At 40.4% G+C, this 16,668-nt stretch overlaps 2 protein-coding genes and 1 long non-coding RNA gene across 3 annotated transcripts; all 3 read left to right on the plus strand.

Moving 5' to 3' along the window:
* Window positions 1-673: 673 nt before the first annotated feature.
* LOC306941064 (elastase-1-like) lies at window positions 674-8,578 on the plus strand (the record flags this gene model as incomplete). Its single annotated transcript, XM_079526370.1, has 8 exons — window positions 674-773; window positions 2,310-2,416; window positions 2,701-2,834; window positions 4,081-4,200; window positions 4,830-4,972; window positions 6,142-6,287; window positions 7,093-7,239; window positions 8,555-8,578. 8 exons carry the CDS (start codon window positions 674-676, stop codon window positions 8,576-8,578), a joined length of 921 nt encoding a protein of 306 aa, XP_079382496.1.
* A 3,139-nt stretch (window positions 8,579-11,717) lies between these two features.
* Window positions 11,718-13,046, plus strand: LOC306941384. Its single transcript, XR_013792133.1, has 3 exons — window positions 11,718-11,805; window positions 11,894-12,283; window positions 12,976-13,046. It is a non-coding gene; the product is annotated as an uncharacterized lncRNA (long non-coding RNA).
* A 444-nt stretch (window positions 13,047-13,490) lies between these two features.
* On the plus strand, window positions 13,491-14,639 carry LOC306941065 (leukocyte elastase inhibitor-like; the record flags this gene model as incomplete). Its single annotated transcript, XM_079526371.1, has 1 exon — window positions 13,491-14,639. The coding sequence occupies one exon, from the start codon at window positions 13,491-13,493 to the stop codon at window positions 14,637-14,639; it is 1,149 nt and encodes a 382-aa protein (XP_079382497.1).
* Window positions 14,640-16,668: the final 2,029 nt, after the last annotated feature.

Genomic DNA, 16,668 nt, shown 5'->3' on the forward strand with positions numbered 1-16,668 from the left:
CTAGCAAAGTGAGTGTTTAGGTTTATTTATTTAGCACTGTTTGAATGCATTATTTATTTAGCATTTATTTATAGTAGTATAGTAGCCATATCAGTTTGTTTTTGGAGGTCTGGAGTTTAGTTTTTAGTAGTCTCGCGGCGTAGCCAGACAACTATTCCACAATCTCAAGAGGCAACAGTCTGGTAACGCGAGACTAAGTTTTTAGTGACATTGAGGTGTTGGAGAACCAAGAGGTGCAAGCATAATCAATATGACATTATCCCATTGGCTGAATGGTTAGTGAGCCAGCCTGGACTCTTCATGTCCCGGAGGTCCCGTAGGTCTCACGATTACAGCTCTCAGCGATGTGTCGAAGTGTCCTTGAGTTCCCCCGTGGGAATATCCTTTTTTTGGGGGGGCATAATCATTTGCAATAATCAGTTTGTTATCAGACAGAAATACACTGTAACTCCTTTGGAGCAATCCACAGAAAAGAAAGGACCATTGTTAGATAGAGAGAGAGAGAGAGAGAGAGAGAGAGAGAGAGAGAGAGAGAGAGAGAGAGAAAGAGAGAGAGAAAGAGAGAGAGAGAGAGAGAGAGAGAGATGCTGCCCAGGCTGTCTGACAAGAAAGCCCACAAATACAAGTAGTCTAACAGAGCGACCGTGATAGACTGAATACACTAGCTGTCAACATGGCTGTGGCACGTTCTGGAAACATTGAGCTTGAAGTCAAACTTCAAGAAGTTCTGGCTGCAGCTGAGGAAAAAGACCACCAATCACAGAAGCAATCTGGTAAGTAGGCTACAGAGTGAACTTACCCTGACAGTGCATTTGATTAAAATATGGGCTATGGGGGGTCTGGCTCTGAAAGTCTGAATGTTGTTAATGTTGTTAATGTTAATGTTGTTAATAAAGACAATATTTCAAAATAATTATATATTTTATTTGCATTTTATTTTTTGGTATAGGAGCTTCTGCTTTAAATGTGCAGTTTCTAAGAAGCATCCATATAGGCATACATTACCATCCTGTGAATGCGCAAGGTTAACCGAATGGAGAAAGAATAATTATGTTCCTGGAAACGATCCCTATTAAAGGACAACTTTAGTTTTTTTCAACCAAGGTTCATGTTTTAGGATGTTATTAGAGAAACTAAAAGATGAGTGTTATTTTTTTTCATTTGTTGCTTTCTTTCGTTTTAGGGATTTTAGCTGTTTTTTTAGCTGTTTAGCTGGGGCGGGGGCATTCGAGCATGGGGCTAAATATGTATTTTTTTGCAACATTTTATAGCGATTTATTTTTTAATTATTTACTATAGTCCTAATAAACCCCAGGAAATTACATCTGGCCACAAAACATCACAAGATCTACTGAATGTGTCAAACTGACATTGAGCCTATGACACACAGTGTGGTTTCCCCCCAGTAGGCTACCTTCACATTCAGTAGATCCTGTGATTTTTTTTGTGGCCAGATGTAATTTCCTGGGGTTCATTAGGACTATAGTAAATAATAAAAAAAGAAAATCGCTATAAAATGTTGTAAAAAAATTCATATTTAGCCCCATGCTCGAATGCCCCCGCCCCCCTGTCAAAAACAGCTAAAATCCATAAAACGAAAGAAAGCAGCAAATGGAAAAAAAATAACACTCATCTTTTACTTTCTCTAATAACATCCTAAAACATGAACCTTGGTTGAAAAAAACTAAAGTTGTCCTTTAAACACACTTTCCTTTTAGTCCAAAGAACTTCTCTGAAATTAGTTCAATGTGCTTTTCAGCTAAAATGAACCAGATAATCCTACATTTGTATATAGCACTTTGTAGGAGATTTTCAAACTGTTGAAAGCATGATGTCATATATAAAGTGTTACTGTTATCGTGTTCTCAGGTTCGCGGTAAACACAAAATCACAATAATTATTTCCGTGGTCTAACTCGCTCCCTTTCTCTCTCTCTCTCTCTCTCTGTATGTGTGTGCGTGCGTGCGTGCGTGCGTGCGTGCGTGCGTGCGTGCGTGCGTGCGTGCGTGCGTGCGTGCGTGCGTACGTATGTGTGTGTGCCTCCAGTGAAGGCCAAATGGTACCGTCGATCTGGAGTTGATGTTGGCACCCAATACCTTGCTGTTGCTGTGTCTCTCCTCTTCGTTGTTGGTGGCTCTAGTGGCAAGTTTCATATTTCATAAAGCTACAGTAGACTACTGCCTACATGATATTTCAATGTTTTTCCCCAATACACCGACACCCCATACAATGTTATCATATAGTTATCATAATACTAGAAGAAAAATATTATTTAAATAATGGGTAACACTTATATATCATATCCTCAGTGTATGGGCATCAGCAGCATGAGGAGATGGAACAGACCATCAGGCACCACAGAGTTGGCGTTGTCGGAGGTGATGTTGTGGATGACGACACACTGTATCCCTGGATGGTAACATTTTGAAATCTATTTGTAAATGTAAAATAACACAGATGATTTTATCAGAGTGCATATCTATCTCAACCTCCTTTCAACAGAATGAAAAAAACAAAACAAAAAACACCTTTAGATGTCTGTCTGTCCGTCCGTCCGTCCATTATGTACTGCATACTGTGTGTCTTAAGATACTGGCTATATGTCATACAGCACAGGTAGTGGCCAACAGCAAATTGTTTTTGAACTCTAGCTATTGCTGGCCATTATTTATTAAGCTTGATGATGTTTGTTTCTCTCAGGCTTCTCTTCAGTATAAGTCGTACTCGGCGCAAGGCTCCAGGCACAACGTGCACAAACACTTCTGTGGAGGAACCCTGATCAGGGAGAACGTGGTGATGACCGCTGCTCACTGTGTGTCCTGGATGAAGCGCAGGTAACATACTGTTACATACTGACCAGTGGCAGTGGCATTAAAGTGCCAACGTACACTGTAGGCCAGGGGTGCCCAAAAGGTAGATTGCGATCTACCAGTAGATCACAAAGGCTGTGCAGGTAGACCACATGACATGGCCCTAAAACATATATAAAAGCTTTGCGCCAGATCAGTCTCTATCCTTTTATATACTCTATGGTGCAAACGTCAGTAGAATTACAAAGTTGTATTAAAAAAAAACTACCAATTAAAAATGTTCCCCTTTATTTCCCATTCCAAAAGTATTTCAAAGTATTTTCAGCAACGTGATAATACGTTTTTGGGTTGGTAGATCTTGTCAAGCTTGTCATTTTAAAAGTAGTACTCAAGTCAAAAAGGTGTGGGCACCCCTGCTGTAGGCCATATGAATTTGAGCTACATCCAAAGTATCTGTCATTTCAGGGTTTAGCTATAGCACAGGGGTTGTCAACCCTTTTCATATCAAGGCCTATTATTTATTCTGCGTTTGAGCCACGGACCACCATTCAATGACATTTAGCCTCTCAGACCCAAGACTAAAAGAATATTTTGTTGTTGTTGGATAAGATCCATGCTGGACTGATGTTGGTACCATTAGGATAGACAACAGGCAAACAGTGATCAAAATAACTATTCTTCTACATTCTCTAATTGTGTAGACTTCTTGTGAATTAGGTAATGCAGATGTTTAACAACAATTTAACTCTTGAGAGTGTAAAATGAAACCAAATGGACCCGGAGATGGCTCACCCGCGCTGCTGGCCAATGGAGAGTGACGTCGCTACGGTCCATTTGGTTTCATTATACACTCTCAAGAGTTAAAGATCTATAAGGGTCCATTTGGTTACCAATTAGCTGGGGACCATCTGGAAGGACCACTGGTTGAAAACCACTGATATAGCACATTGGTTGGTTGGCTGTTCAGAAATAGCAGATGTACAAGCTCATAGTGCGTCACTTTGTGCCACGCCATGAGCTTGCAGATCTAGTTTTTCTTTTAAATTGTAAAATGTTTATACATTTTTTTAAAGCTAACATTTGTAACTCAAATCTTTGAACAACATGAACTTTATTATTATTATTATTAGTATTATTATTATTATTAGTATTATTATTATTATTATTATTATTATGGGGGTCTGTAGCCAGAAAGACATTTGTAGAATCAGCCTGAATTCTTAATAAGGTTAAAAATGAAAAACTTGCTTTGTGCATCTTTTGTAATCAGCCATACCAAACACGTGCGAGTGGTTCTTGGTACCCATGATCTGACGGACACCAGTGCCACCATGCAGATCTTGAAGGTCAAACGAATCTGGGTCCATGAGTTCTGGGACGAAACCGACAGGTGGGCAGATGGATATTATTCATCATAGAGTTTTACTTGTTACATTGCTTTATTTTATTGTTGTTTTATTTTTTATTTTGTGCTACAATGTTGATGTTCTGTGGAAAAGTTTAGAGTAATAGTTTCACAGCATTGTTTTTAGGCAAGAAACTTCTAAAGAAAAGAATAATAAAATATATGTATACTGTATATAAACTAAAGCTTGGTTTTTAACCCCTGTGTCCCTATTCTGGGGAGAACATGATGCCTTGTGAGCTCGTAGATCTGCTATTTTCAGCAATATATCTGTTATTGTAGAACAAAAACAGGGGCCCTGGGGTACTCGGTTCAATTTACCAAGTAAATAGTCTAGCCAGCAAGCAGTCTGTTACGATTCATATTCAGATACCTTTAGGTGTACCTTTGTGTGTACACACATAGGAATTCGGCATTTCGTGTGTGCATTAAATTCTTTTTTCACAAATGACAAAAAATAAATAAATAATAATAACAGACACAAGACAACACTGTGCAAGGATGATAAATATAAATATTGATCTTCCTGTGTTGTCTTGAAGTGTCTGAATTGGCTTTATCATACTCAACTCAACACGATTATGCCTGATATTTTTTATGTACTTGTCTTTTAGGTTTAGAAATGACATTGCCCTGCTGCGTCTCAAACGCAACGTCACGCTGGACAACACCGTCATGCTGGCCTCCCTGCCAACCTCTGCAGAGATGCTGCCCGACACCACTACCTGCTACCTCACTGGATGGGGAGCCACCAAAGGTAAGTTGGATACAATATTTAGGCAACAAAGTGCGTAGGCAGGGCTCAATGTATTCAGAAATTCAATGCACAGAGACCTGCACACCGTCTGCACTTGCAATATGAACACTTTTATTAGGCAACATTTCGGTCAAAGACCAAAACGTTGCCTAATAAAAGTGTTCATATCGCAAGTGGAGATGGTGTGCGGATACAATATTTAAATTCTTTACTTGCTACTCCTGATGCAAGTGGAGAAATCAGTGGCGGCGCGCACATGTCGCAGCGGCCCTGCAGTGCACTCCCAGCACATCATAATTTCGTTGTACTTGTACCTGTACCTGTTACAATGACAATAAAGATCTATCTATCTATCTAAAAATCACTCCTGTGTGAAGTGAGGAACACCTCACTCCTTACCACATCGTTTTGTGCTTTAAACAAACATATTTAAGTCCATATTGGCTGCCATATCCTCCCCCCCAAAAATGTTGAGGTTTTATCAACTTGAGTGTCTTGAAATCAAAGGCAAATAATGACAAAATGACAAACAAATACAACCCTCAGCATGAAGTAGAGGAAAGCACGGGTACCATGTGGTAGATATGTATAGAGTTGTCATTGCATAATAGATTAGACCAGTGGTTACCAAACTTTTCAGGTCGAGACCCAAAAGAGAGATCGGGACCCAAACTAGTGAAAATAGCAGATCTGTAAGAGTGCTGCAAGCTTGTAGATCAGCTATTTCCACTTCATTTTAGATTTGTTTGTTTTGGAGGAGGAGAGACCTGAAGAAGGCCGAAACGTTGCTCTTATTTAAATAAAACCCTTGAACCAGCAAGTGGCGGTGTGCAGGTCTTTCCTCCTTCTCCATACGTTTGCTGCTCTGCTAAGACCTATACGCACCTGCTGAAAATTAAACCGGGTGTGCGGAAGTCATCTCTCTAAAAAGATTTGTTTGTTTTAAAATGTATATATATATACATATATATACATATATATATATATATATATATATATATATGCTATATTTTAAATGGGATGACCTATTGGTCTGTGACCCAGTGGAATAGACTAATGTCAACTAAATAGATACTTGAACAATTACCTTTTTTATTTATTTTTTACTATAGTACTCAAGGCATTTTGCCTGTTTCTTTTCTGTGTCATTTCCCCTTTTCCCTTCACAGCTGGAGGAGACACCTCTGACAAGCTGATGCAAGCGCACCTTCCTGTGATTGCGAACGATATTTGTATCAAACCGAACTGGCGGGGAAAGCCCATCTACCTCAGCCAGATCTGCGCTGGAGGGACCGGTTATAAATCTGGCTGTCAAGTGAGTGTACTGACATTGTAGACATTACAGAACAACGTAATGATGTTGCAACTGCAACATCATTACAATGTCATGGTCAACAGAACACAACAGCTGTAATGATTAAAGACACAAAGGCACAAGATCTAAAAATAATAATAATAATAATAATAATAACAGATTAGATGGAGAACCATTATTTGCTCCAAGATAGTGTTCAGCCATAGTAGACCTATTCATTCAACATTACCTGTGTATTGCAGTTTTATGTTCAGAAATCCTTTGTAACGAAAAGGCCTTGTGCACTCCTACAAGGACAGGTGCGTCGGAGCCGGCAACCAAATGCGAATCATGAGAAGAAAAGGGTCCTGCACACTGTCTTTCACTTATAGAGCAGTAGTTTTATTAGATGACAACGTTTCGGTCTAAACGACCTTCATCAGGTATCTCCGTAAATTGTAAGCACCTTTTTGTTTTTCCAATATGCTTTACCTGCACAAGGACAGGTGACCATATAGACCACATGGTGAAGTTACAAGTAATAATGCTTTAGTTTTACCACTTACCACATGATCTCTTAGAAGTCAAAACATGTTGGCTTTTTAACTTAAGTACCATAATTATACATTCGCCCTCTCCTCCCCTTTTCACCTTTTTGTGTTGGACGGATCACCCCTCTTCTTATACTGTAGTCCAACTGATCCTTGAACACCAACCGTACCTTTTTAACTTCTGTAGCCTACCTCCACTGTGCACCTGGTTGATCTCTTTTATTTTGTACTGCCCCGTTTCGTGTGCTTCATATTTTGTATTCATGTTTGCCTAGGGTGACTCTGGTGGCCCTCTGAACTGCATGGTGAACAACATATACATCGTCCACGGAATCAACAGCTTTGGCCCAATAGGTTGCAACGTCGCCAAGAAGCCCAATGTCTTCACACGTGTCTCTTACTTCATTGGCTGGATTCAGGAGGTGAGTATTAAGAAATGTAACTGATAGTGTCTTATACATGAATGTTTTATGAACCCCCTGCTTTAGTAGGCTATACTATACCGCTATAGAAGCATTAATGTCATATGCACTCAAATCTAAATAGAGGATTCAAAATGTCCTAATTAGTTCAGGACTGGTTTTGGACTTAAGATGTAAGAAATACTTATGATTAATATAGTGGTTGCAAAGGTATTAATTGATTGCCTCAGTCCCGTGGTGAGACTGGTTAATTTGGTATGTGGAGGTCTGTGGGGGCCACTCATTAAAAATAAATGAATCCACAAAACTAGCGTTACTTGTATTGTTGACCTATTTCTACCATACTGAGCAACTTCCGTTCAATTTTGACCCCACTGTCACATGGAACAATGTTTTGTGTCCACTATGCCAGCAGCAGCACATAACATGTTACAACATAGTTCCATGTGACAGAGGGGTCAAAATTGAACAAAACCTACGGTAGAAATAGGTCAACAATAGAAATGATGCTAGTTTTGTGGATTAATTAATTAATTAATTCTCTATCCTGATTGGATGAAATTGGTATGAAATTGGTATGAAAATGCATTTTCTGTTTAATAAAAAGCTGGAGAGACATATGGAGACTCCTGTTACTGAACAAACACTCTTTAGCAATGAGTAGGCTACTATCACAATATAGAGCTTTTAAACATTTATTTTAACTATAGAAAATCACTTACCCTTCCTTTAATTCAAACCAGAGCAGAACTCCCACCACGGGACTTAGGCAATCAATTAATACCTTTATGACCACTATATTAAAGTATTTCCTACAGCATTACTGCAAGTCCAAAAATCTGATCTCATATTTATTTATTTCATTTCAGTTATGGTTTTCTCTCATGGCATCTCCACTACAGTATCTTGTAGAATGTGTAAAATTAAATTATTCTTGACTAAATGAAGATCTATTTATTAGCAGTGGTGGAAGACATTTTTTACTTTTAATTATCAATACCAAAATAATAATTTGAAAATGGCAGATCTACAAGCTCACAACGCATTGCTTAGTGATGTGTTGCTTGTTTGTGAGCTTGTAGATTGGCTATTTTCAAATAGTCCTAATAGGCAATTTGAATTCAAATAATTGTAGTGGACAATATTAGTGTACTGTACAATATTTGTCTCTGATATGTAATGGAGTAGAAGTAAAAGTTTTAATTGGAAATACTTTAAGTATATAAGTAATAGTATATGTACTTAGTTACTTTACACCACTGATCTATTAGATATACATCAACACATAAATACTTGTCTTTCTCTTTGTTTCCAGAACTTGAACAACATACCGGTATAAGGTCATGATGAAACCAGCTACTCGCTTGGTCACCAGACAACACATCATGCTAATCCTCCAAGATCTTCACTGGCTCCCATTCAGACAGACAACTTTCAAATACTCCTCACCACCTACAGTATATAAGGTGCTGAACAACCTGGCTATCCCCTACCTCTCCAACATCACGTCCCCTCTCACTCACTCAGTTCTGGTGATGCCAAACTCTTGTAAATCCCCGGTACCTTAATTTTCAGATGAGGAGCAAGCAGGTCAACATACAACCGGTACTCAATACTCAATACTTGTTATATGATGTGTTGTTTTAAAAAGGTTGAAACTTGTGAAGCTTTAGTTCCATTTCTTTGCTGCTCTGACTGAAAATACCAATTGTCCAAAAGCAAAGTGACGTTCAGGCAGTATAGTCAACAAAAGGCATATTTTGAAGAGGGAAAAGGGCAGGGCCATAATATGATGAAACATGTTAATAGATAGATATTACATTAAAATAATTCTTGACCTGGATGGATCAAACAACGAACAATAATAAACACTAGCTGGATCCTTGTCTTACTGTATATGTTTTTAGTCCTCTCCATTCTAAATTGTTCTTTACGTCAGTAGATGTCTTTTTAAAATATGTATGCTATCAGTAACTCTTTCTTTGTTCTTTTTTTGATGACATATACCCTCATTTGTGACATAATAACACAATCTCAGCAAAGTTGCCTGGAGGGCACCGCCCTTGTATCTGCAAAGCTAAGAAAACTGTCAAAGGTTCATACTTTTGAATGATGCAATGTAATAACTGCAGTGATGTATTTTTTGCAGTAATAAAAAGATAGCCTGTGTTTTACATTTATAGATTCTTCTTCCTTAATTTGTGATTAGAAAACACCTGGAATTTGCTTATGGAGACATCGGTCTTAAAATAAAAATGCACATGTGGTATCAAAGTTGAGTGTCTTCTTGCATACATAGAAATCTGATTGAAAATAAATCTATTATAAAAATATATATATATCTTTTTTATTTAAAGTATTTCAGCTATTATTAGTGACATATTGCTGACTCAATGAAACTGTAAACATGCCAATTTAGTGATTCAACCAGTGTACAGTAGGTACACAGCAAAATCTTCTCTAATTTAACTGAGAGTGCTGATACATGATTATTTAATATTATTTAACCCCCAAAAAGTCTATGGGGAAGTCAATGTTATTTCAAATGAAAACCCCCCCTTTCTTTCACTTGTTTGCAATCATTTTGCAGCATGCTATGACTTGACTCTATTTAAACTTTAAAAATGTTGAGGTATATTATGAGTTCCATTGTTTCCACCTTTCGATCACTTTTATACTTTTAAACCCATCACATGTGGATCTCAGTCTTGTCATATTTTCCAAATATACACACTAATGGTGTTTGCTTAAGGAGAGAGAAGGACACAGGACACTGACCCATATGTTTTCACTGTGGCCACAATTTTTATCACAAAGTCTATACTCTCCAATTTAATCCAAAGATCTAAGCTGTGTGATGTACATTTTCAGCTAATATAAACCCATGTCCGTCTGCACCTAGAAATTAGTGCAGCTGGTGATGTCTTGGACTCTTGGCTGGGCTGGTCAGTGGTGCAAAGTAACAAAGTATATTTACTCAAGTACTATAGGCCTACAAGTGCTTATGGCACCTACAGACTTAAGTTAAAGTTGTCGGCGAGTCATCAGATCGTTCTTTTTTTTGGACTGTCATAAGTGTCATTATATCGGTGATGCTTTCACACTAAACGATTAATAGAAGACTAGGCATCACACACTGCAAGAGTTCACCAAGATGCGATCCAGACCTGATACAAATAGGCTACATCATTTGTTTTTTATTCCAATTCATTTCGACACCTGCCGTCAATCGTGATACAAGCACGAAACCGACACAGGACACCTCTCTCTCTCACTCTCTCTCTCTCTCTCTCTCTGCGTGCACGCCAGCAGTGACGCCACACACAGGACTAGCCAGGTTATACAGGGTGAAAGGTTTGTGATAGCGTAGCCTAGACACTGCCCTCAGATTTGATATAGAGTTGTGGGGACGATTTCAGAGAAAAAAAGAAGAAATAAAACGCCTATACAATGTATCTTAAAGGTGACCTTTTAATAAACTATCTAGTATAAACAGATGCATGCACACACCCAGACTTGCCGACAACTTCAGCTTTAGGGCTATAAAGTGATATAGTGGTATGCTTGTAACAGAACAAAAGATAGACTACTTAGTGACAAACAGAGTGAAGTGGAGTTGAGGTTGACATTACCGACGGGTTCATAGAGATGACGACACATCATTCTGACATCTCCAAGATCCTAGTCCTTGAATAACAGTCCTTTCATTTAGTAGTATTCACATTGTCCTTCGATTAGTCTGAGGCTGAGCTCATGGCTTTGTTTCGGTTCCGATTAGTGAACTCCTGCCTGCGCAGGGCACTATATGTGGGGTCAGGGAACAGCGACTATCTTTTGGAGAGGTTGCAAGTCTGCTCTGGTGAAGACCAAGTGTTTGAGGTGGTGGGCAAGAACAAGGCTAAACTCAATGTGAGCCATGTTGGTTGTGCTGTGGGGATGCTGTGGCAGTTCCAGAAGAAGAAACAACACATGCTGAGGACTGTTGATTGCATCAAGAACAACCCAGAATTCCTGACCCTCCGGGTCTTGGCCGAGAATAAAATTACCCTGATGGGGGATTCCATGTTGGTAGACATGCTTTACAATATTCTCAGGTAAGGAGGACAAGTTGAGCTTCTAAATGCTATCTACTAAAAGTACTTAGAAACTAGACCGATATTGTCTAAAATGGCAGCGATAAATGGGCCGATACATGGTCAGGCTCTATATGAAACTGCAGCTTATCAATGTCATTCAATTTATCATTGGATTCTTTCAGGCTCAATGTGGACCCTCATGACACTCTTGTTCAACACCTGGTTTCAGAAGCATGGCTCAGACTAGACCGGTACAGTACATTACATCATGTCCCTCTGTCCATGTGGAATTATTGTTATCGTAATTAAGAATAAATGATTTCATTTGTTTTGCCAGATTGCCAATGTCATCCCTCTCCAAGTTTGCAGTATGTCTACATCATAGATATATATATATCTATAGTCTACATAACCACCTGCAACATAGCCCTCTGATGGGTCAAATAACTAACATTCTGGATCAGAAGCTGTCGACTATCGATGATGCTAGGTATACATTGAGGCTGAAGTGATGAAAATTGCTTTAAAATTTGTTTCCCATTTTTAATATCTATTTATGTGGCGTTTGTTGTTCTTAGGATCCTGACCACACTGATGGTTAGCGTGTCTTCCTTGGTGTCTCCTCGTTTGCGGGACGCTCTCATAAGCAAGGCAGATGATCTTCTGCCCCCCCGGGATCTCTCATCAGCATACAGGGTGTTGCGGTTCCTGGGTAACATCAAGCACAGCCACTGGCCTCTGCTGATGAAGTGCAACCAGATCCTGGTGCAAAGCGGTTGCCGGCTCGATGCAGAGAACATCAGCATTATCTTGGGACTGTATAACAAATTGCAATTCAACAACTGTGACTTCAGGCTGGCAGCTAAACAGAGACTCTTAGAACTGATTGACTCAAGCACTGATCCTTACACCTTCACCAAACTGTTTGTTGCTCTTAGTCCCATGGCCAGTCCAGAAATCAGAGAACGGTTTGTTTGTATTATTCTTTTATAGTGTAGTTTTATACACAACTGCTAACCACATGAATACTAAGGTTCCTATTCTGGAGGAGAAATATTTGCCGAAAATAGCCAATCTACAAGCTCACAACGTGTCACAAAACTAGGCACTGTAGGCTTGTAGATCAGCTTTTTTATTTTTGGTGCAGAGGGGGAAAAAGGAGCAGGACTCGTATAGGCCCCTGGGGGACTACGGTCAATTAAGTTGGGTACATACGTTTGTTAGACATACTAACAGTCCGGCAGGCTTTAGTCCGACAACACCGTCGCTCCCGACATGCACGGCCGGTTACAACTGACCTGTGGCCGGGTTAAAACTCACCCGTGGCTCCCGACATGCGTGGCAGGTTACAACTAACCTGTGGCTTCCAGTGAGGTTATGTTTAGGGTTGGGTTTTGGGTAGGGTGTCGGACTCATGACTGTAGGACTGTTAGTACGTTGGACCAAACACATGCACCCTAATGAAGTATAATATTATATACTTACATATTAAACAGGGTTAAGTGGTTAAAACTTTAAAGTTGACTATAATGCGCAACACTGGTGCGCAACAAAATATAAATCGCGCCTTAGTGGTGTAAACTAACAACAGCATGAAATATAATCTAACCCATGGTACTTGCTGTAGATCGTTTCTAATATGCTATTTAAATCCTTTTAGATTCGAGAACACAGCGCTCCTATTAGCAGATGAGTTCAGTGCCCACCAGGCCCTGGCTGTTGTTGTGGCACTAGAAGTCTACAAAAGGATATGCCCATATATGGAGATAAAACGGACACGGATAGACATAGACATTTCCATTTATGGGCACAAACAGACACAGACAGGCAGAGCGGCAAGTAGACAGACAGACGGTTAGCGCCCCTCAAACGGTATCTATGCGTGGATACTTTTAACAACCCTGGAGGCCAGTCTGACATCATATAATTCCATATGGGCTATGGCATGTTTGGGCAAGACTGACACAGATCTCCATATGTGGGCATGGCTGACATCATAGTGACATCATAGTGACATCATAGTGACATCATAGTGATGAAGCATGTAGGAACATCAGCTTAAAACCGTACCGCATTACTGAGACCAACACCAGGTGAAGAGTATAAGGTCAAGTCAAAACTATTACGTTAACCTTCCTTTCCCAGTTAACCTGTTTTAAGTGTTTTTCCAACAAGATGAGCTTTGACACAGGGCCATCACCCCACCTGACAGTAGCTTGCAACACCTTTTGCCTGTCTCTGTTCAAGCAGCTGACAGAAGATGACAACACCGGTAATGTGTTCTACTCTCCTATCAGCATCTCCTCTGCTCTGGCCATGGTGCTGCTGGGGGCCCGTGGCAACACAGCCACACAGATATCAGAGGTCCTGCACTTTAAGGATGACGTCCACACGGACCTGTCTAAGCTCATGAGTGACCTGAACAAGTCAGGGAAGTCCTACTCCCTCAACCTGGCCAACCGCCTGTATGGAGAGCAGTCCTGCCAGTTTGTTAAGGAGTTCTTGAGTGCCACCAGAAAACATTGTGATGCACAGCTGGAGCCCGTGGACTTCATGTGTAATGCTGAAGGAGCCAGGCTGAACATTAACAGCTGGGTGGAGAAACAGACACAAGATAAAATCAAGGACTTACTTGCTCAGGATGCTGTGGATGAACTTACCAGACTCGTACTGGTCAATGCCATCTACTTCAAAGCCAACTGGGAGGAGTCATTCCATTTCATCAAGGATGAGCAGTTCAGACTCAGCAACACTGAAAGCAAACCGGTGAAGATGATGTACCAGACGACTACGTTCCCCCTTGCCTTCATTCCTGAGGTCAACTGTCAGATACTCGAGCTGCCCTACACAGGGAGAGACCTCAGCATGCTCATCTTTCTGCCTGTTGAGGTGGAAGACGACACAAACGGCCTGGAGAAGCTAGAAAAGGAGCTTACCTATGAAAAGTTTGAAGACTGGACCAATCCAGGCATGATGAAGGAGAATAAAGTTCTGGTCGGCCTGCCTCGTTTCAAGGTGGAGCGTACATATAACATGGAAGAAGTCTTGATCAAGATGGGCATGGTGGAGGCCTTTGACGACAGGAGTGACTTCTCTGGTATGTCTCCAGACAACCTGGTGCTTTCCAAGGTGGTGCACAAGGCTTTTGTGGAAGTGAACGAGGAGGGCACTGAGGCAGATGCCGCTACTGCTTGTGAAATGGTGCTTGAATGCGCCCTCATCCCTGACGGGGACTTTGTTGCTGACCACCCCTTCCTCTTTTTCATCCGACACAAGCCCACCATGACCATCCTCTTTGCAGGCCGATACTGCTCCCCTCCTTGATTTGGTTCTCAGCTCAATTCCTGCGCACCTGGACATACTAAAAACATACAACCTCAAATCGATACATTATTGTTTATTTAAAGCATTTGCCATAAACATAAAGATACCACCAACACACTATTTGAATTTGTAATTGGTTATTATTAGTCTGCGAGAGAAATGGAGGGGGTTATTTTGGAATAAGCTAGACTGGAAAGTGTTCTGCTGCCTTTTAAATTCATGTTTTCACCTTGTGGACAATAATGTTTTTCCATAATAATGTGTTTTACATAAAACAATTAGTTAAAAAAAATAACATTATAAAAGAACATTTGAATGCCACAGACGAAAAACTGTCTAAGTCCACACTATTTATCCATAAGGTATAAATGATGGATAAGGGGTCAGGACAACGAGGCCTTTTCGTGGAGGGGTCAGAATGAAATTTGGACTTAGACTGTTTTTCGTCTGTGGTACTCTGCAAAAAGAAAATCACACTGTGAAGTGAGGGGGCACTCTTATTTTGACCAGCACTGCTGCACCGTGTGTGGGTGTGGTGTAACTATAGACCGGGCACCGGTTTGCCAGGGAACGGTGCAAGTCGGGAACAATGCAATTTGGGAATTCATGCTGAACTACCCATTGTCAGAGTACTTGTTGTCGTCTCGGGCTGTTCCCCGCGCAAGTTTTTGAACGATATAAAACTTTCCTGCGTCTACATTGCGGTTATGTTAATTATGTATGCTGTATACACCGGTAAACTGCTCGCTTTCAAGAAAACGCTGTAGTACACATGGCCGGCCTGTAGATGGTGTAGTTTAGACTAGTCATTGGTTAGACATGGGTTAAGGTTAGGTTTAGGTGTGCTGCCCCATGGGAGGTTAGGTTTAGGGTGAGGTAAACTTAACTTGTAATGGAAAAAGTGAATGTTACAGATGTCTGCGCACACTGCATTAAGTTTAGACAACATAGAACATTTTGTATCCACATTTTATGGCAGATTATACATTGTACTCACTAGAAATTAACTATATAATCACACACAACACTCCAGCATGACAGACTCAGCTCAGACACTGTTGATTTTGACAGCAAATAGATATAATAGTCTTTTGAATACAATTGCATTTAGTTTTAGTAATTTAGTAATTTGAGATGTTTTAGTGTTAGTGTACGTAGTTTTAGTCGACTAAATATCATAAAGTTTTAGTCGACTAAATCTACTAAAATGTATTTTGGAGGGCCTTGATGGTGTTGTAATGCCTGATTTTACACTTGGTCGCATGCTGAAAATTGCTGATCTACAAGCTCACAACGTGTCACAGCGTGCAACGCGTTGCGAGCTTGTAGCATTGTAGCTTTTAGTTGCCAAAAAGCTGCCACCTGGTGGACACAGAGCCAACGCTAGGCTGCCACCCCGGATCTACTTCGTTTTAGTGTGTTGCATGCTGGATGCACGTCCGGTTTGGGCGACCATCTTAGATGCTAAATAATTAGTGTCAATGCTAGAAAGCTAAATGAGTCCATCCTTGCTCCAGAAAGCGCCAATGTTCCAATCGAGATCACCGGATAATCAGCAAAGACCTCAGCAAAGAACATCGCACGTTATATCTTTCTAAACCATGGAGAGCTCCGTAGATTTAGAGTTATTCAGCTTTTTAGACCGGCTGTATACAAGAAGTGAACGGCACTGTGTATGCGCAAAACCGGCCTAGGATCGCTGAAGAAGGAAAGGCCAAGCAAAAAAAATAAAAATAATCAGCGATCCGGTTTGATATCAATAATGAAGCTTATATGACGGAACATTCCGCCAAAACGTTCCTTCATGAGCCGTTAATCACTGAATACGGCACAGAGAAGCAGGAGTTATACTATTAATCTGGTGTCAGTGAGGTCAGAGGTCAGGTTGCTGGCCGGCTCATATATGCAGATGTAGGTGATGATCCAGTCTTCTCCATGTATAGGGTTTGATGAGGTCAGTGTTGTTGATCTTCATATATGGAGATCCAGGTGATGATACTCAGCTCCACACATGGAGATCCATGTGTTG

This window comes from Electrona antarctica (assembly GCF_951216825.1).
Source record: "Electrona antarctica genome assembly, chromosome: 17".
NCBI classification, from domain to species: domain Eukaryota; kingdom Metazoa; phylum Chordata; class Actinopteri; order Myctophiformes; family Myctophidae; genus Electrona; species Electrona antarctica.